Below are 20,101 nucleotides of genomic sequence, written 5' to 3'. Positions count from 1 at the left end.
CAAATAACACGGGAGCTTCTGATGGTTGACGTACTATCAGACCACGGTAGGTACGGCCCTCTCATTGGACGAGAGGCACTGGTCTCACGACAACAACTGTAACGCCTGGGCCAATCGGGGAGCTCCCAGCGCCACCGACTGTGTTTGTGAATGACGTAATAAGCGTAAAACAAGATGGCGCCGTCGTGAGCGAAAACCGATGTAATTGATATTATCGCCTCGAAAGTGTGCCTCTTTTGAGGCCCCGCCATTGTTCTACGCCCGTTCTGTTAAAGAGTAACCGCGAAAGTTTAGATAAGCGTCTCGGAGGCGTCGCCGAAAGACCCAGCCTGCGTTTTCTCCGTCGCCTTTCACATGCAACCCTCCGGTGACAGCCGGGGAGGTGAAGCGCCGACGGAGCTGATGGACAGCGGAGAGTTCGTCTCCACAGTGGACAACATGGACCCGACTCTGGCGGAATTAGGCGACGAGTTCACACTCGGGGATATCGACGGTGAGTCGGTTGAGCCGTTGTGGCGTCTTGTTGTTTTCTCTGCCCGGCCGGTGTCGGTGGTGCTTCCGCTCAGTTTGACAGCTACGGCGGACGCCACGCTTACCTGCCGAGCGGAAGCAGCCCCCGACGTCTCTGCGGGTGGATTTATGTCAAAGCTGCACAAGCGTTGAGTTTGCTATTCAAATGCACACATAAGAATGCTCCCTATCCCTCAAATAGAGACAATCCACTCATATCTAGTTCATGCATAGTGTAGCTCATAGTTCCCAACTTTCCTGAACAGCATCACCATGACTGATTATCATCATTTGGGATAGCTCGAATTTCCGTTTGTGGTTTGTGCACCGAATTGGGGCGCCGGGTCAAGTTTTTGTTGTTGTGTTTACTGTTGTATTTTCCCCCAGATGAGAGCAGACAAAGTGCGATCAAAATTAAGCCAAGCTTGTCCAATTTTGTGGTCCGTGGGTGAATCACCCGGTGCAAACTGGTCGTCTGAGTGTTCATTTCCAGTCAAAGGTGTCACAAATAGTTGCTCCTTAGTTGTATGTTTTCACACCATAAAATTGTGATGGTTCTTTGTTTTTGATGCAACACGAATCGAGCCATCTTTAATCAGAAGTCTTGATGCGCGCTGCAGATGTATTGAACAACAACTTGTGGAAGGTAATTGTTGTTCTTTTGACTTTAGTTGTGTGCTCACTGAGCAACCCCCCCCCCCCCCTTCTCCAGCGTCCCTTGTTATCAAAATACGTATTTTAGCTTTTGGCACGCGGTGAAAGGACGGGGATTTTGGTGGCAGTGCAGACTCACCAGATTTCCATTAGGGTGGAATTTCACCCGGCACCAAGTCACCAGACCGGACTGATGGAGCGGCATGTGTTGTTTTGGAGTGAGATGAACCGTCACGGCCCTGGCCCCTAGTGGCTTCATCACAATCGTGCTCATATGCAGCGGAATATTCTATCAGATACACAGTCACAATCCAGGAGAATTACCTTCATCTACTCGTCTAAAAATGTCTTGCAGCACCCCTTGAGGAAAAAAAAAAAAAAAAAAAGAGGCTTGAGACAGCATTGCCCCTGGCATCAGTTATGTAATCCCGCCAAGTCAGCGTGTCAAAAGAGGAATGTCGAGATTTTGTGCGAGAACAAGAGATGACAACCGAGGGGTCTACGTGCAGGCGGCAGTCACTTCGAGGCCTCTTGAGTTCGGCCTTGTTTAACTCCCTCCGCAACTCAATGGCAAACGCTCGTGATTGTTATGGTTGTGATCTGCCAGCTTCCCCGCACTCTTCACAAGGTTGCTGTGGCCTCACATGGTTAAAAGTCTCTTTGTTCTAACCATGCCTGACTCTTTCATTCAGTGCAATAAACCATAAAGAACAGCGGCACGTCATTGCACGTGGGCGAGGGAGCGTTCGACGTCTTTCAAATGTGCAATCCCTCAAACTTCTGAATATAACCGTCGCTCAATCCAAATAACACACCCGAACCCGAGGCGCCGGTAACAATGGGTCCGGGTGCTCCTGCCTGCGTGGCCCGCCAGTTGTCCGCAGGCGTCGAAAACATATCGACAGACTCTCTCGCCTCCGTAAAGGCTGATTCACTTGAGCCTATATTCGCAGAGAACATTCTTTGTTCCCCAATTATTCACTTAGCAACCGAGTCAGGTTATATAACCTGTTTTCTTTGTGACCAGTCGCGGAGGAAACTGCCCCCCTCCTCATTGTGGGCTCTGGGAGGGGTCCTCAGGTTCCTTTGTTTTGTTGGTCGTGTACAGCGTGACCCCCGTTGGAGGTGTGCAATCGCACCAGTGACAGTGGATGGACTGAGAGGTGCCGAGGAGATGATGTTGAAAAGATCCGGTGGAAAGGTCCACGTCCTCTGTGTGCTATATTCAGTGGACAACTCTGCTTCTTATAAACCTCGACTTTTATTTTTATTTTTATTTTTTTTTGTTATATTGAATACTTAAAAAAAAAAAAAAACATCTTTGAACGACTCTCCATTCTAAAGTCCCTTTACTAACATGTTATAGGCAACAGTGATGCAGTTGCAGACAACAATGCTGTCGTTGGCGTCGGTGTTTTTTGATTTGTTTTTCTCGTTTTTTGCTTTGTTCTTCAGAGCACGTGAAGGTTGGGTTGCAAACAGGGTGACACAAACTAAAAATGTGTCGGCTGAAGTTGCTGAGAAAAAGAAACGCTGCACTGTTAGTGTTGTGTTGGAAACGTTGAGATATGTTTTCACTCGGTTTTCTACAACCTGCAATGGAAAGACAGCTTGCAATCGCACCCGCGGGCCAAATAGTAGGAGTTTCCAATACGCCTCACATGCATGTTTGTGGACTCTTGGTGGAAGCCGGAGAACTGGGAGAGAACTCATGCAGACACAGGGAGAACATGCAAACCATCACTTTAGTTGTAGTCGTTTTGATTGTAGTAAATTGTCTTGATAATATTTGCGATTTTGAAGTGTTGTTGTTTTTGATCTAGCTACCCTCACCTTTATGATGCTGACAGATTTTGTCATGAAGCGAAATTATGAAGTAATCCTCCTACACCATTGCATGTTGACTCCCATTGCTGATGTTCCTCTGTAATAAGTTCTTCTGCTTGTCATGTGCTCATTGTTCTAATATAGCTTGTGCATCCTAAAGCAGTGCACTGACAGTGGACTGCTGGTCTGGTCTTGTCCCTGTAATAATTGTAGGTCTAAGTTGAAGGTTGCACGCTGCGTTGATTGAACATTTACTGACCCTTTACGGCTGAGCCCTTATCGTCCAGGGCAACTTTCCCTGAGCGGACCCTCTTCCAGGGTTTTGAAGTCCAAGTCCCATTGGACCACGAGAGAACTAAGGCTCGCACAGACTTGTGTTCTTCAGCCATAACAGTTGCAGTGTTAATGGCGTTAACTTAATACAATACCAGATTCAATTTAGCTTCTGTGCGAATTTAAACAAAACCTATAATGGTGTCAGATTACAGACGGTTAAGGTGCTGTATGGGTCTGATGAAACAGATGTTTGAAAAATCAACAAAATCCATTGCCATTAACGGCACAAAACTTCTATTTTCCATCTTATTAGTGATTCCTCCAAATCAGCTTTGTCATGTTTCTATCTTTTGCTGCCACATCTGTGGCACAAATGTTTCATTTTTTTCTTGATTCTTGACTTTCTTGGATAAAATATTTTATTTATTTACTTTATTCTGTCTTTCACTATAGAATTCGAGCGTTGATTTTTTTCCTCTTGGTCATTGGGGTCAAAAATCAGTGTTCCAGTAAGAGGGCCTGTTTGAACACAGGCACTAGTTCTATCAAACCGTTGCCTTTGCGGGCTAACAGTCAGTGACTCGTAGGCAGAACTTGTTGCTGTCTTTGCCTTAAAGACCATCAACAAGAGTTATTGATGCAAATTATCGATTAATTAATTAATTGTTAGTTGATTGACCTTATCGATCGATTAACAATTAATTGATAAGCGGCAATTTTTCCTGAGAACCTAAATTTCACAATGAAAAATGTGTAAGGAACACATTATTTAACCCTTGAATAATGTTGAGGGTCCAATGTGACCAATTTTCACATTAGAGAACAGTAAAAATACCCTTAACATTTATCCTCTGGCTTTAAGTTGACTGCTAATGGGTCACATTTCCAACTTTTCTGAAAACAAAAGTTGTTTAAAAGTAACTCGATATATTATGACCATCACAGTATCTACAGGTGAATTGCTCTTTCCTGCCACTACACTGTTATAATGATAGTAACTACCTGCATACAGAATGTTCAAATAATTGCGACTCATTTAATTTAATCAACTAAATTCTTAATCGACAATTAATCGATAAACAATTAATTGTTAACATCCTGAACCGGAGTGTTGTATTTAGTGATGGCACGGTCAGGCAGGCTTGTGCAATGCTCGCGGTCCTTCTTCAAGTAAAATAATGAATAAACAAGGAAATCAAAAATTAACTTGCCGATGTGTCCCAACACGCGCGAATCACTGTTTGTTTTGTTTGCTCGCATCGTTTTCAAGGCTAATTGTCTGAAGGACACGCAGCTCTCTGCTGTTGTTAACGGTAGCTGCTTCCCCCCGCGTGCGCTCACGTCAATTCAAGGCCATGGAAATCCTGCCGTCGCTGGTCTTATCTCGTCGGTAGATAAAGCCGCCGACGTATCTCAGTGAGATCGGTCGGGGTGTTTCGACGATGGAATTGGTCAAGGCCGCTTGGATGCAGTGGGCCTGTGGTCACATTGTGGCGCTGCAGCAGAGGGCGTAGCCGAGCAGGAAGCTGGGACCAGACGAGGGATTTAGACTGTTGCAACATGTTCATCTTAAAGTGTCGTCACAGTGCTCAAACCTGTTTTTTTTTGTCAAGTCCCAGAACTTCTTTTAAAAAAGTGCTATTTCATGATGTTAAATTTAAAAATGAAAAAAAACCACAAGACCTTTTTTTGGGATCTAAACTAAAAAATAGTTTGGTTCCTCTCTGCTTTCAGAGATGCTGCAGTTTGTCAGCAACCAGGTGGGGGATTTCCCAGACCTGTTCGAGGACCAGATGAACGCCGCCGGCTCCATGCAGAGCGCCGCCACCACCGCCGCCCCGCGGCCTCCCGTTCCAGCCCCTCAGACCCCGCGCACGCCCACCCCGCAGGTCTACCAGAGCCCCGGCGTGGGCCTCGCCCCCTCCCGGACACTGTCCCCTCAGTCCCTGCCGCTCACCCCTCCGCTCACCCCCGCTCAGACCCCCTCCCCCACCGCCGTGCAGATCACCCGCAGCCCACCACTCCTCCAGCCGCGCCCGCAGCTGGTCCAGCCCCTCCAGCCGCAGCAGGCAGCCCAGCCGGCCATCCAGGTACGACCTAGTGCCACAGGTCTTTAGCTGTTCTGTGCTTTCACCAGTTTATCCCCTGTATGTCATCAGAATATATTTCTAGCGTGCCATGTTAGGCAGCATATAGAGCAGGGGCGGCCAAACTACAGCCCAGGGGCCGTTAACCTTTTTGATCCGGCCTGAAATTCTGTTAAAGAAGAAAACAAATTTATTTAAAGAAATTTAAAGAAATTCTATTAATAGTAAGTAAGTCAGTCATAAATTAGATGTATTTCATTATATATTTATTTCAGTGTCCTAAGAGTAATTTCTAGGGATGCACCGATTCCCAATACCAGTATTGGGTATCAGTACCAATACCAGGTTGGAGTACTCTACTCGCACTTGTAAAAAACATGCCAATATACCATGACGCCGATACCAGTTGCATATGTATATATTTGAAAATGTTGTTGCGTTTGTATTTGTACTGTAGTGAAACTTGTGACAGTCGTTCTGATAAATTCAAAGTTCAAATATTTCATATGTGGACCAGTTAAAAGAAGAAAAAAGTAATTCTGTCATCTTATTCTGTACTCAGCATTGGCGTAGTTGAGTACTGAAATGCAAGTACTCGTACTGTGACGCTTCAAAGACAGATATTTTGTTGAAACGCTTCTTTTCATTTTATTAATAGACATTAAGGCACACCCTTTCTTCTTATCCCATGGTGTGATTTCTTTCCTCCTACGAGGTGGGTCACCAAAACACTCCCTCCATCTGCTGCTGCTCTGTCCCCTCTTTCAGATTTTAGAAGCTATTTTGGGCCCCACCAGTTAAAAGTTTGCCCACCCCTGATATAGAGAGCAAGCTGTCTCTCAGAGGTGCTGTGGAACTGATCTATGTGATGAATCAGCATCATGACAAACACCAGTGCATGGTTGAGGAAAGCTGTAGAAAAAAAAAACAACACATGTATTTTTTTTGTTGTTGTTGTACCATGACATTTTTCCGGAAAAAAACTTTGTCAGCGTCTCATCCCGGAAAAGTTTGTTGTGGAAAAAGTTATTTGTCTTGTTTACAGATGCACACCCAGCCGATCCCGATGCAGACCCAGGGCTTCCCAGTCCACACCCTGGTGCAGACCCACTGCCAGGCCACCCTGCCCATCCAGACGCAGGCTCCCCAGACCGTGATGATCACCTCGGGCGGCAGCCGCCTGATCCAGAACCCGGTCATCTGCCACCAGAGCCCCACGCCCAGTTTCCAAGGTGACCGAACGAGTCGGCGCGCCGCGTTGATAAGAATCCGTGCAATGTAAATGCGTAACGCTTCCGCTCGTCCACAGTCCTGCAGCCACAAGTGCAGAGCATCATGACATCGCCGCAGCTCCAGCAGGTGGCCATCCAGCACCAGCGGGTCCTCACCCCGGCCGGTCAGACCATCCAGACGCTCTCCGCAGCGCCCACGGCAGTCCACGCAGTGCAACAGCAAGTCCAGCAGGTAACCAGACGCACAATAATGATTATAAAAGAGCTACAACAACCTTCAACAATGACAACAACTGTGTTTTTAGTGCAGAGAAGTGCAGAAAGAATTAAATGTAATGTAGATCTAAACAGAAACAAAGACCGATTTTTTTTTTCTTTTTTTGGAAGGGGCAGGGAGGGATATGAAGGGGGCGGGTTAGTCAAATTGAAAAACTTATTTGAATTACAGACACTGTTAGTTTTGTACAAAGTGAGAAGTAGAGTATTTCGAGAAAAAGTTGAAACAAAAAAAGTTGTTTGTTTTAAGTCGATTGGACGACGATAACAGGAGGAAATATTGTTTATTTAAGTTGTATAACTATGTAATCAACAAGTGTTTTTCAGTTCAAAAAGTTGTATAATCAAAGACCATTCAGGCACTACGAAGATGTCTGTTGATAGTGCTTCACAGTTATGGAAAATTGAATTATGTTTAATTAATTCAGTTTTGAATAAGTTCAGGTAAAATAAGTTTTTCTTCTTCCTGCTTCCTTCTGACCACGGACATGAAAATTATGAAATATTATCAGTGTCATGAAATATCATTATCGGAAACCAATTAAATGAGCGTCTTTCCATCAGGTCCTGGTCCAGCAGCCTCAGATCCTCAAGACGGACTCGCTGGTTTTGACGACGCAGCCCGACGGTACCCAGGTGCTGTCTACCATGCAGAGCCCCACGGGCATCACCACGCTGACCACGCCCATCCAGAGCACGGCCCTGCAAGTCCCGGTGAGCACTCAGCTAGAGCTGGCGACTCGTTCTCGTACTCGACGGCGCGTCTTTAAAACTCGCAGTGATCCCGCCGCTTCTTCCCCTCCCGCAGACGCTGATGAGCAGCAACATTCTGACCACCGTGCCCGTGATGATGGGAGGAGGGGACAAGCTGCCCATCAAGCAGCTGCAGCCGGGCTCCACCCACCCAGCCCGGGCCGTGGAGCAGTGCCAGATGATGGCGGGAGGTGGCGGTGTCGGAGGTAGGGGTGGGAGTCACTAGGTAGCTGATGATTCGATTCGATTCCGATTCAGAGGGCTACAATGCAATTAATCACGATTAAAATATTTTAATCGACTTACAGCCCCGATAGATATACATATACATCTACATACATACATGCCGTGTGTGTCGGTGTCTCGTCTCATGAGTTGGTTTGGATCTGCGCCCTTGTGTGTCTTGCGTGCGTCACCTTAAACGTTCCGGTCTTAATTGGCAATGTCGTTATCGCGATTAATCTGAGAATCAATTTTTTTTCCCCCCACCCTTAGTCGGAGGCATGGGCATGGTGGGGCCGGGCGGCGTGGTGAAGGAGGGGGAGAAGAGGACGACCCACAACATCATCGAGAAGCGGTACCGCTCCTCCATCAACGACAAGATCGTGGAGCTCAGGGACCTCGTCATGGGCAACGACGCCAAGGTCGGCCACAGTGTTGCACTTTGGCCGCAAAAGTCACGCAAGGGGTCTCGGTCGCGACGAGGTTCCCACCAAAGTCCTCACCTCGTGCGCTCTCTTTCGCTTCTTCCTTTCGCAGATGCACAAGTCGGGAGTGCTGAGGAAAGCCATTGACTACATCAAGTACCTGCAGCAGGTCAACCACAAGCTGCGACAGGAGAACCTGACGCTCAAGATGGCCAACCAGAAAAACAGTCAGTGTTTTGTTTTTTTTCCTTCTCCCACCTGCCATGTTTGTTTTTTGTTTAGGTTTTTTTTTTGGACTTTTTTTTCTTTTTTTTTCTGCTCTGCTGCAAAACAAGCCTTTCTGATCGATCCTCTGAATAGAATAGAAGAAAACACCTGTATTAATCCCACATGTCCAGGAAGTGTTGTTTTGTTTTTAATGCGTTCTTCCCCCCCTCCGCCTCAGAACCAGCGATACTGCCAGAAGACGTGGACATGAAGCAGGAACTGGTGATGATGTCACCACCGGCCTCAGACTCTGGGTCCGGCTCCCCACCCCAGTTCTCCCCCTACTGCGTGGACTCGGAACCGGGCAGCCCCCTGCTGGATCACGAGCAGGTAAATGCAAAAGCTCGGATTCAAGATTTTTTTTTGATTCAAGACCAGTTGTTCGCAATTATTATCGATGAACGTCTGCGAGAATGTAGATGCTCCTCTAATCACTCTGAACTGTTTCCCTGCCAGTTGAAGAGCGAGCCCGAGTCCCCCTCCTCCGTGGGGGTGATGGACGGCTCCCGGCTGCTCCTGTGCGCTCTGACCTTCTTCTGCCTGTCCCTCAACCCGTTGCCCTCCCTGCTGGGCTCCGAGACCTCGGGGAGCCCCAACTTCTCCCCGGGCCACGGCCCGTCCAGGACGCTTGTCTGGTTCCCCAATCACACGCAAGACTTTGGTGAGCACGTAACAATAAAAGTGTAAATTCTTTAAAATAGCCACCTTTCATAAAAAGCAGATTTAAAGTTGGTTTTCTTTGCTGCAGAATTACTGGCTGTGGCTAGCATTGACACTTAAAAAAAAAAAATGAATATGCAAATTGAACAAGGATTCCTAACTGCTATTAAACAATTCCCAAATTTAATATAATATGTAAAGAAAATTCAAGGAAGTAAAATTATGAAAACAAAACAAGTGACCTATTCAAAAAGGAGTGAGAAGCAGCTTTAGCTTGTTAGCTCTCACCCCTTTCTCTAAATATACACATACATACATACATACATACACACACACACATGAACCTACATAAATATATGCAAGACCAATAAGACCATCTATGTACCGTGCCTAATAAAGTTCTTGAATCTTGAATGTCGCCTCTCTGCTGCAGCCTCCTGGCTGCGGTGCCTGTTGCCCTGGGTGATGGTGTGGGTGCTGAGCGGCGTGGGCGCGGTCTGGGGCTGCGTCAGGGTGCTCTACCTGTGGGAGCCCGTCACGCCGCTGCACTCGCCCAAGTCCGTCTCCTTCTGGAGGCACCGCAAGCAGGCTGACCTTCACCTCTACAGGGTGAGCAGCGCACGCCTCAGAAATGTTTGCCGCTTTGCGTGTCTGCTTCAGCACCGGATCGGCTCGCCTGCTTTGTTTTTAATGCTGATTTGAATGTTGCCGCTTTATTGTCACGGTCACGCGGTTCTCAAAGTATTCACATTCCTTACTTAAGTAAAAGTATGGATACTTTACTTATATTTTATTGTTCTTCAAAGCTGAGGTGCTCTAAAATAACGTCCCTCTAAAATATGAGTTTTATATTGAACTGCTCAACAGCAGAGTTCAAGCAGCTAGAGCTCATGTGGTCTCCCGTCTCCTGCAGGGGGACTACGCGGCGGCCCTGGCCAGCCTGGAGACCTGCCTGTCCGTCCTGACCCGAGCCCTCCCCTCCACCAGACTGGACCTGGTCTGCTCTGTCTCCTGGAACCTGGTGCGCTACGTCCTGCACCGGCCCACGCCCCTGGGCTGGCTGGTTCACCAGGTCAGGGGGAAGCACGAGGGCGAGGAGGCTCGGACCAGCGCCAGAGACGCAGCGCTGGTCTACCATCGGCTCAGCCAGCTGCAGCTCACAGGTCTGTGGCGGATCAACAGAAATGAAAGCGCAACACCATTGTCTGCTAATGCCAGTAGAACCGATACGGCAACATGTTGTAAGCCGGTGTGGTGTCAAATAAACCTCATGTGTCCCTTTGTTAGGGAAAACCTTTCCCCAACTTCATCCCCTACTATTTGATAGCTGTGCTACGTATCCACCTGCAATCCTGCCGTTTGCATAACGTACATATGGAACAGTGGGACAGAAAAAAAGGTGGAACAAAGCCTCTAATAACAGCAGCGTGTCAGGGGCCATGGTGGGACAGGGTGTAGGGAAGGGGTGGAGGCCCCAAAGGGAGAAAGGAAGAATGAGATCAGCGTGCAGACAAGAGCGAGGAGAGAGCAACATGCCAGACTCTAGCAACACGCGAGAGAGCCACGACATTCTCGGTATCATTAGGATGACTTATTGATATGTACATGTCTCCCATTCACCTGAAAAACTGACATGGTCCTGAATATCTCTGGTATAGTTTGTTCATATCACCCCAATCTGCATCTGTATAATATGTATAATACAATTCGTATAGTATTTCCACTTGTATATGTTCACAAACTTTATATTCATCATATATTCAGTCTATATCCATCCATGGAACGCATATATTGTATCTAACTGTGTAGAATGTTCATAGCAGCAGATCTGTGCACATATCAACTGTAAATGATTGTATTGCACTTCTGGTTAGATGCTAAACGGCATTTCGTTACCTTGTACTTGCACATGGTAATGACCGTAAAGTTGAACTGAACTGAACTTTAAATGGTAAAATTAGTTTTTCCTGTATTTCAATGATGCACAATTTCTGAATATATGTGCAACATATCAGTGCCAGACAGGGCAGACGGCCTTGAGAAAGACAGAAGAATAAGATTTTTAACTTGTCTTGACTGGAGACTGAACTGTGTTTGCAGCTACTTTGACATTAAATCTGTTCTTGTCCTTCGGTCCCTGCTTGCAGGAAAGCTCCCCCAGCGCAGCAGCCTGTGGGCTCTGTCTCTGTCCCTGAGCGCCGTCAACCTCAGCGAGAGCGCCAAGATGCCGGCCGCCCAGCTCGTCGAGATCTACGTCACCGCGGCGACGGCCCTGCGCGTCCTCCTGGGCCACCACCTCTCCTTCCTGCCTGCAAGTGTCACTCACACCGTCTCTGCAAAGGCCCAGCGAACACGTCACGACTGTCAGACTCGGAAACACTGCAATTGAATAACAGTGCCGTCGTGAATCCGTCTCCCAGGGCTACCTGCTGAACTGCGCCGAAGGTGTGGCCAACCAGTCGGACGCCAAACCCGTCCCCGACGGCCTGCTCTGGCTCTTCACGCCTCTGGGTCGGCAGTTCTTCCTGAGCTGTGATTGGTCGGTGCGCTCCGAGAGCGCGGGCGAGGTCTACACATCGCCGAGAGATCCAGGTAGCTGCCAATTCTCCCACTGTGGCTCATCATTTACTTTAGGGACGTGCCGATACTGAGGTTGAGTGCTCTACTCGGGCTTGTGAAATATATTAGTTACTAGTTGTATATGTATTTATATCACTATTTTGTTCCATTTGTGTTTGTACTGCAATGAAACTTGCGACAGTCGCCCCATGTTGTGGAAATAACCATGCTGAGGAATGTAAAGTATTTCTATAATTTTCTGTAATGCCCATATTAAGTACTCAGTATTGGTATCGGTACGGTGGCCGACAAGGGCCAAACACAATACAACTGCCTAATGCGCCTTAGTTGCCGAAAAACAGCTGCAGGTATGGAAACGAGTTCAAATTTTAAACAAGGTACAAAATGGGGATCGTGACGCTAACCAGAAAAAGAAAACACGCTGCAAGACATAAAAAACATAAACGTAATCATCAAATGCAAACAGAGAAGCGATGCAAAACACAACAATTGCAAAATAAGAAAACACATGCTAACAAAAAAAAAACAAAAAAAAAAACGCTGCATAAATCAGTCACGACAACAGAAGTGCTCCAAACCTGCAGGGGGCGCTCTTAGTGGAACAGACTCAAACTCAACTCAAATAAAAGTCAGTCAGTTGTTTGAAACGGCATCAGTATATCGGTGAGCACTGAAATGCAAGTAGTTGTTTTCGGTTCATTCACTGACTTGCGTACTTCACGTGACTGGTTAGTTTTTTGCATTTTTTTGTTGTTGTTGTTGTGCTCAGCAAACATGCCTCACAAAAATCAAACAAACCATTTGGCCGCGTCGTTTGTTTGCATTCCCGCAAAAACGTGTGTTTTTCCCGCACGGCCCACTTGTAAACCTTCCCTGGCGTTTCTTGATGTTCTTCCAGCTGACCCCATCGCCCAGCTGCACCGCTGCTTCTGCCGGAAGCTGCTGGAGAGAGCCGTGCACACCCTCATCCAGCCGCAGGGCGACTCCAAGGCCGACAAACACAAGAGCAACTCCGGGTAGGAGGCGGGGAAGGAAGCGGCGGAAATCGCTCCCACGCATTCGTGTGATATGCAGTTGGGATGTATATAAATATATAAATGTGTGTGTGTGTGTGTGTGTGTGTGTGTGTGTGTACATATACATATACATAGATATATCTATATCTACATATATAAATGTAGATATAGATAGATAGATAGACTTATTTTGTTTTAATTTGTTTCTTCCTGTCTTTGTTTGGCCGCCAGGGAGTTTTCCAGCGCTCTGGAGTTCCTCCAGTTATTGAACAGCTGCACCGAGGACTCGTCCTCCCCTCGCGCTCCCTTCTCAACTCCTCCCAATCACACCACCACACCAGGTTTGAATAGCACGGACTTCACAACCCTGCCCACACACACATACGCACGCACACACGCACAAAAAAGAACAAAAAACGGATGACTCACATTGGATGTTGGTTGTGGGGAGAGCTGGATAATTAACCCGCTGTTTGCTTCACCATGAATAGACCTGGTGTCCCGGCCCTCGCTGAGCACCGCTTCCGAAACAAACTCACTCGCTGTTATTAGATTGTCAATTTAGGGCACAGAGAGATTCATTGTGGTTGCGTTCAAAGTGCCGGGAATCAGATTCTGTTTTCATAATTTCTGTTTTCTAAACTGAGCCGCTGTGCACGGAAAGCCACTGATATGATCAGACACAGTCGGGCTACATTAACTACTGCGTCATTGCTGGTTTTCCTTTAAACTCCCACAACCACAGCCAATTCTGTGGATTTTTTTGGGGGGTCGTTGTGTTTACCCGTTATTTTTTTTTTTCCCCCACCGCAAAATATCCACATCCTGGCCATCCAGTGAGAGACCCTGTGAGTCGCTGGTGGGCTCTGGTCCTCAAGGCTGCCGTCTACTGGCTGCAGGGTGAAGATGCGGCAGTCAAGTCACTGCTGGCCGAAGCTGAGCGGATGCCAAGAGCCCTTCACACCCTTGAGTGAGTGGAGTCAAGTCATGTTGTCTCTTTGCAAAAAAAAATATATATTTATATTATATGTATACAGCAGTGGGGGAAAAATTCTGGACGTTTTCTGCTCAATTCGAATTGTTGTAATTACATGTTAATTACAACAATTACATAATAATTTGTTGTGCATGTCTCCAAAGGTTTGTCTGCTTCAGAGTCACACAAACAAATAGTGTTTTTTGTTGTTGTGTGTTTGCTAATGAGACAAAATAATTGTCCACTGGCTGCGTCCCAATCTCGCTTAAACGTCCAGCTCTGAGGATTCTGACACTGAGCTGCGTGCCACCTCGCCCTCTTGTCTTTTCCAGCCACCCGCTGCCCAAGGCCGTGCTGCTGCTCTGCAAGGCGGTCCAGACCAGTCTGTCCCCGCTGAAGGGGGAGGGTGCGGCCGCCTGCCTGTCCCACTGCGAGCGGGCCAGCAGCTACATGCGCTGCAGCGTGGCCGTGCCATTCACGCACCCCGGCAACTGGCTCAACAAGGTGGAGTAGACCAAGAGGGACAAGGGTGTGTGTGTGTGTGTGTGTGTGTGTGTGTGTGTGTGTGTGTGTGTGTGTGTGTGTGTGTGTGTGTGTGTGTGTGTGTGAGAGCGTGCGCAGTGTGGGTGGCAGGAGGTGGCTGTGGTGCATTGTAGTTGCATTGCATGATCCTGAAATCTGAGTGCAATGTGTCCGCAGTGCAGCACAGAGGCCTCCCCGAACTGCACGCACCCGCTCCACACCCACCGCTTTAAAAAAAAGAGAGAGAGAGAGAGAGAGAAAGAAAAAATAATTCCCGGCCGCACGCGTTGATGGAGGTGCGCGGGTCGCAATGGAGGTGGTTGGATTGTGATGGTTGCGTGCAACATCCACGATAACGCAGGGTGTCCCAAAAAGGTTGACGTCATTTCGCAGGCCAATAATTTTGGCAATTCTCGTTGAAATAAGCTCAAATTTTCCCAGAATGTTCTGTTTTTAGGTTGAGCCGTGCCGTTCACTCTCAAAGAGAAGTTTCCATAATAAACTTATGATGTTCAACACCTAAACTGTTCAATTTCATTGAGCTAGACTCAGTAGTTTTTTCAAGATAATTGCTTTTAAAATGATGTCAAAGTTTTTCGAGACACCCTGTATGACCCTTAAGGATCTTTTTTCTTTTAGTCTCCTCTTCTCATTATTCTCATTATTTTTTATCAACCTTTTCCTCTTCTTCTTCTTCTACTATCCCAGGGGGTGGAGCTCCTGGTCTGCGATCTCCTGCTGACCCTGAGGACCAGCCTGTGGCAGCGCGGGGGCTGCAGCGGCAGCAGCAGCGGCAGCAGCAGCAACGGGGAGTCCGGCCCCGCTCCCACATTCCAGCTGGCCGGATTCCAGCGGGACCTCAGCACCCTCCGGAAGCTGGCGCAGTGCTACCGACAGGCTCAGCACAAGGTGAGGTCATAGGTCCCATCAGATCAGGTACCGGTAGGGAAGTCCAGACAAAAATTGGTTAATCGCGATTCTCGATTAATCGCGATGAATTGCATCGTAGCCCTCTGAATCGGAATGGAATTGAATCGTCGGGTACGTAGCGATTCCCACCCCTAATTCCATTGGTTGATTCTACCATCAGGAGAACCAGTGAAGCCTTAGTGACACCACCAAAGTGTTGTTGTGTTTTTCACAATGTCATTCATGTAGGATGCGTCCACATGATGTTATTATTAAATGCAAGCTATTTTAAGATTTTTAATAACTAGTATTTCAACCAGCTTTAGGCCTGAGAGTCCAGCCTTGTTAATTATGAGATAAACTTTCTCTCTTAAACACGTATTGTCTAATAAAAGGATTCCCTGTTGTGCGCCTACATACTAAAGTTAACTTCCTGTTTCAATATATGAATTCTCACCATTCGACGCCACCAAATCTTTCACACTGGGCCTCCGAACGAACAAAACCGCCCGCGATGACGGCAGTTACACAAATAGGCTTGTAGGCTCCGTGTAGATTGCTTTTACGGTTGCCATCGAAATTCCCACCCACGGGTGTGTATTTACTTCACTGCACGCTACGCCGGTGGTGCGCCGCACCCGTGCCAACACCAAGCTGTTCCATCCCGGAGCCACTAAATAAACACATCGGCTTCAAAATGGAAAGCATTTACGAGGCTGCAACAAACCCGTCTAGTAATAATAATTCATAAAACCTCAGCGTTTCAGCCACATGAATTATTTATCTGCCGTTTGTGTATAATAAAAGGGCAGCAGGACCCACTGATAGCGCTCATAATAAAGCGTTTCGTCCATCATACTGGAAGAGGTTTACTAGAGTCGTCATAGTGGTGGTTATTGTCTCCAGGAGGTCTTTAACGACCGCCACCGTCACTGCGGCCGCCGGTCGTTTCTCGCTCCGCCGCGTGAGCCGCCGAGTTTTAGCTATGGAGCGCTAACACTAGGAGACACTCGCTTGTGATGCTTCTTATCAGACTACAGTGGATTTATTTTAATGTTTATTATGCAGTGTGCCGGATGTGACTTTAGTAAAAGCTCAGCATGTTTGTAGATTTGGTGTGATGGGCTCCTTGTTTTTAAAAACTGCAACCAAAATATGTTCCTGTTCAGACTTTTATTTTTTTCATCCTGGACAGTCATAAAAACTCAACAGACTAAACTCTGAAACTCTCCTATAAGTAGCTGCAGAGACGGGAAGTGGAAATACTCTCTGACAATGCATCTCTCTGGGGGGTTTTTTTTCTCGGTCCGCCAGGTGTTTCTTCACGAGACCACCGTGAGGCTGATGGCCGGCGCCAGTCCCACAAGGACGCACCAGCTGCTGGAGCACAACCTCCGGCGCAGGACACACAGTGCCTACACTGCCGGTGAGAACACGCTGCACCTTTGCTGTGCGCAGTCGCGGTCAGCGACCAGTCCGCCGCTAGCTCGCAGTTGATTTGTCAGTTTATGATGAAATTAAAAAAAAACCTGCGTTGCACTTTGTAGTAGTTCCAAGTGCAAAGTTTGGCGTATATGTTCATATAGACATATACATAAAGTCTGTTGTAACTCTGACGTTATGTTTTGTTACTACACATAATCTGAGACTAAAATACAATAACACAAAAGTTTGGATTCATTGGCCCATTTCTGCATGAAATAATCTACTGCAATGCTCTAAGAACATTACTAGCGCCTGAAAATCAGTCCCGATGTAATAAACACATTATGGGATGGCTTTGAGACTTGTTGCCTTGAATGTCTAATTGATTGTGATTTTAGAGAATGAATATCAAGTGTGCGATATGCAACCAAATTTAGCAAATTCATTTTCTAAAAGTCCCTATAATAATGTTTTTACATGAAACGTCAAAGTGTTGACTTCCCTCCTTCCTGCCTGTTTTCAGAGGGCGAGTGCGTCCTGGGCGAGCGGGAGCGCGCTCACGCCATCCTCCTGGCCTGCCGCCACCTTCCCATGCCCCTGCTAACCCCGCCCGGGCACCGGGCGCGCCTGCTGGCCGAGGCCAAGCGCACCCTGGAGCGGGTGGGCGACCGGCGCTCCCTGCAGGACTGTCAGCAGATCCTGCTGCGGCTCAGCGGCGGCACCACCATGGCCGCCTCCTGAGGAAGGGACGGACTCTGTAAAGCTGCCGTCGGACTCGAGAGGGCTGTAAAATGACGCTGCCCCCTACACCAACAACGTGTAATTGTCACCCAACCACCCTCCTAGCGGCTCAGCGGCGGTTCGCTCTTCACGGCTACCTTTTAATTTTTAGCACTCAGCCTCTCATCTCTCCCTCCCTCCCTCCCTCTATTAAGGGTTCATGTTTGCTTCTTTGATGCTTAGATGTTATTGCTGCAGCACAATCACACCACCTTCTGGACAGTAGCGGTACCCCACTACAGAACAAATCACGCTACACGCGAACAAATTACAGTCGGGCTTCACTTGCCTAAAAGGGAAAAAGCAGCCGTTCTGCGGCTTCGTCTCGCAGCTGATTTGGATCAGTGCAGAAATTCGCCGGTCAACTTCAGGACACAGATTCGTACAATCACTATTGGCACGTTGCAGTGGGAGCGCTACAGTAACCGGGTAATGTCTCGTGAAATTGCTTAATTAAGGGCGTAGGACTCTGAGGTCTACCATTTAGCTTTTAAGCGCACAGTGCTCAGTAGTGTCTTTTTTATCTACCTCATGTACTGTGCAACGGCCGAACGGCACAGTGGAGCAAAACAGAACGCGGAGGCACCGCGTCACTTATATTGAATTGAAATGAAGCGATGATTTGAATCGATGCTCTGGTCCAGGGCAGCAGCTTCTTCTTCTTTTTTCTGTTTTTTTTTTTTTTTTTTTAACAAAGCCTTTGTTTTGCGTTAGAATGCAGCAGCTTGAGCAGTTTGACCGAGTGAAGGCTGCCAGCGCTGACGTGCTCACAAGATGCAGGGAACAAATGATCAGATCTAAATGACAGAGGGAAGCAGCCAGTTTTGGCCTGGCAACTTTGGAAAACGCCTACACGCGCGCGCACACACACACACACACACACACACACACACACACACACACACACACCTAGACAGTTGCTTTTGCAGAAACAAGTCGATCCAGACTTGCAGTGTGATTGTATATAAGGCAACTTGTGTGTTTTATATGCACAGAGGTAGATTGAACAAGTCCTTAAGATTTAGCTGAGAGGAGAGCGCATCAAAGGACAAGTATAAAAATGATCAACCGAGTTGCACCTGACGTTGATTTTTTTATAAAAAAAAGATCATCGTTCACAAGGACTTGGAATTTTGAATCCATAATCAATTTCACAGCAGAAAAACATGAATGGAAAAAAATCCACAAAATATTTTAGGTTCTGGAGGATGTGTGCAAGACACTCAGTAAAATGTTTCGTCATGTGAAAATGGAGATGATACAAGTAACTGTGTTTCTTTGATGGCAAGTCCCCCACACTCTCTCTTAACAATGTAAAGCTCTCAAGAAAAATGGCCTTGATGTAATGTAGGAAAAAAAACAAACTGAATATTTTATTTTGTCTCATCCATGTTTTGTGTGACCTTTGTCCGAGTCACGTCGTCATTTATTTGTAATTGTTGACTTATTCAGGATGCTGCACTTCTGTCTTTCCTGTTTCTGTAGCCGGATTATCATATTTAATGGCTGTGTTATGTAATAATTTAAATTCTTATTTTTGCAAAAGGGGAGGGCCGAAGTTTTCCAGAATTGTTTTTCCCTAAAGTCAGCCTGGTGGCAGGAACTTAGCAGGTTAAGGTAATACACTTGTGTATTTTATTAAGGAAACAAAGCCTACATTTTAATAATTAGGCAGATAGTTTAGGCGTTTATCTTGTGCGCGCTTTAATTCTTCTACTTTAAAAAAAAAAAAAAAAAGTACACACAAGTATGCTTTAAGCTATTTGTAGAACTCATATTTTTGCAATTAACTTGCAGCGACTTTCAGAGTCCAGCAAGTTTTGTCTCTCTCGATTCATTTCCACGAAGGTGAAAGTGCAAAGAAGAAAGCAATGCTCAACTATTCGGTAGAAGACAGGTGTTTTTGCTAATGAACTGTCATTAGATTTATGTTACATGATTTTTTTTTTTTCTTGTTGTTGCATTTGTTTTTTTTTCTCTGTTTTTTTCTTTACTGTATGCTGAGTTTTGTTTTCTTTTTTTGTTCATTTTGATGTTTTTGTAATAAAATGTTACAAATATGATGGGTGAGATTTTTCTGTGGCAAAACTATTATACTTTATAAATAAAATTAATCTTCAACTTGGGAGTGAAACAGATAAACTCGGGAGAAAAGACGTTTTTATAATTTAAGACGAGAAATATGTTCAACCAGATAAGTGTCAATCATATGGTATTTGTATGGTATAAGTCAGAGCCGGCCCAAGGCATAAGCGTAGTAAGCGACGGTATAGGGCCCCAAGGCCTCTAGGGGGCCCCCAAGAGCAATATATTATTATCTTTTTACCCCATGTATAAATGACGATTTCTACATGATCAAAGATATATTATTGTACAAAAACACACTTCCAACAGAGTGCAGCTGCTGATGTAGACCTAGTGATTCTTAATGCCTCTGTAGCTAAAGCTTCGCTGCACCGGTGCCTCCTGCCAAGACAAAAAAAAAAAAAAAGTGTAACCCCGGCTCCCGACAAGGGCCCCAAAATCAAATTTTGCTTAGGGCCCCATGGAGGCTTGGGCCGGCCCTGTTTAAAGTCATTAGTTTTTCGACACGTGAATAAAAGTGGACCCCTCGAACTTGATTTTAAAGAATATTCTGAGGGTCAAAGTGACTTATTTAAGTTCCACTTGGATGAATAATCGTTTCCAGTAATTTAGCAATCAC

General features: G+C 46.5%; 1 protein-coding gene across 1 annotated transcript; it reads left to right on the top strand.

Annotated features, from left to right (window-relative positions):
* The first annotated feature begins 145 nt into the window (after window positions 1-145).
* srebf2 (sterol regulatory element binding transcription factor 2) lies at window positions 146-19,460 on the top strand. Its single transcript, XM_076023603.1, has 21 exons — window positions 146-493; window positions 5,002-5,357; window positions 6,400-6,586; window positions 6,664-6,818; window positions 7,427-7,576; window positions 7,671-7,821; window positions 8,111-8,259; window positions 8,375-8,489; window positions 8,708-8,859; window positions 8,986-9,190; window positions 9,623-9,798; window positions 10,103-10,352; window positions 11,337-11,500; window positions 11,610-11,781; window positions 12,668-12,785; window positions 13,017-13,126; window positions 13,623-13,755; window positions 14,094-14,265; window positions 14,992-15,192; window positions 16,507-16,618; window positions 17,141-19,460. The coding sequence occupies exons 1-21, from the start codon at window positions 355-357 to the stop codon at window positions 17,356-17,358; spliced, it is 3,585 nt and encodes a 1,194-aa protein (XP_075879718.1). The 5' UTR covers window positions 146-354; the 3' UTR covers window positions 17,359-19,460.
* Window positions 19,461-20,101: the final 641 nt, after the last annotated feature.

The sequence above is a fragment of the Nelusetta ayraudi genome, unplaced genomic scaffold, assembly GCF_046127955.1.
Source record: "Nelusetta ayraudi isolate G7.1 ecotype Tasmania unplaced genomic scaffold, CSIRO-AGI_Nayr_v1 ptg000016l, whole genome shotgun sequence".
NCBI lineage: Eukaryota > Metazoa > Chordata > Actinopteri > Tetraodontiformes > Monacanthidae > Nelusetta > Nelusetta ayraudi.
The sequence above is the reverse complement of the archived record's forward strand: the minus strand, read 5'-3'. Positions and strand labels throughout refer to the sequence as shown.

What these genes read in the sequence shown, in the direction of transcription:
- srebf2 (XM_076023603.1), top strand. Translation starts at nt 355, where the DNA reads ATGCAACCCTCCGGTGACAGCCGGGGAGGTGAAGCGCCGACGGAGCTG. An exon ending in CAGCCCAGCCGGCCATCCAG is followed by an intron (nt 5,358 to 6,399) that starts GTACGACCTAGT and finishes TCTTGTTTACAG; the next exon opens with ATGCACACCCAGCCGATCCC. An exon ending in CCGGCAACTGGCTCAACAAG is followed by an intron (nt 14,266 to 14,991) that starts GTGGAGTAGACC and finishes CTACTATCCCAG; the next exon opens with GGGGTGGAGCTCCTGGTCTG.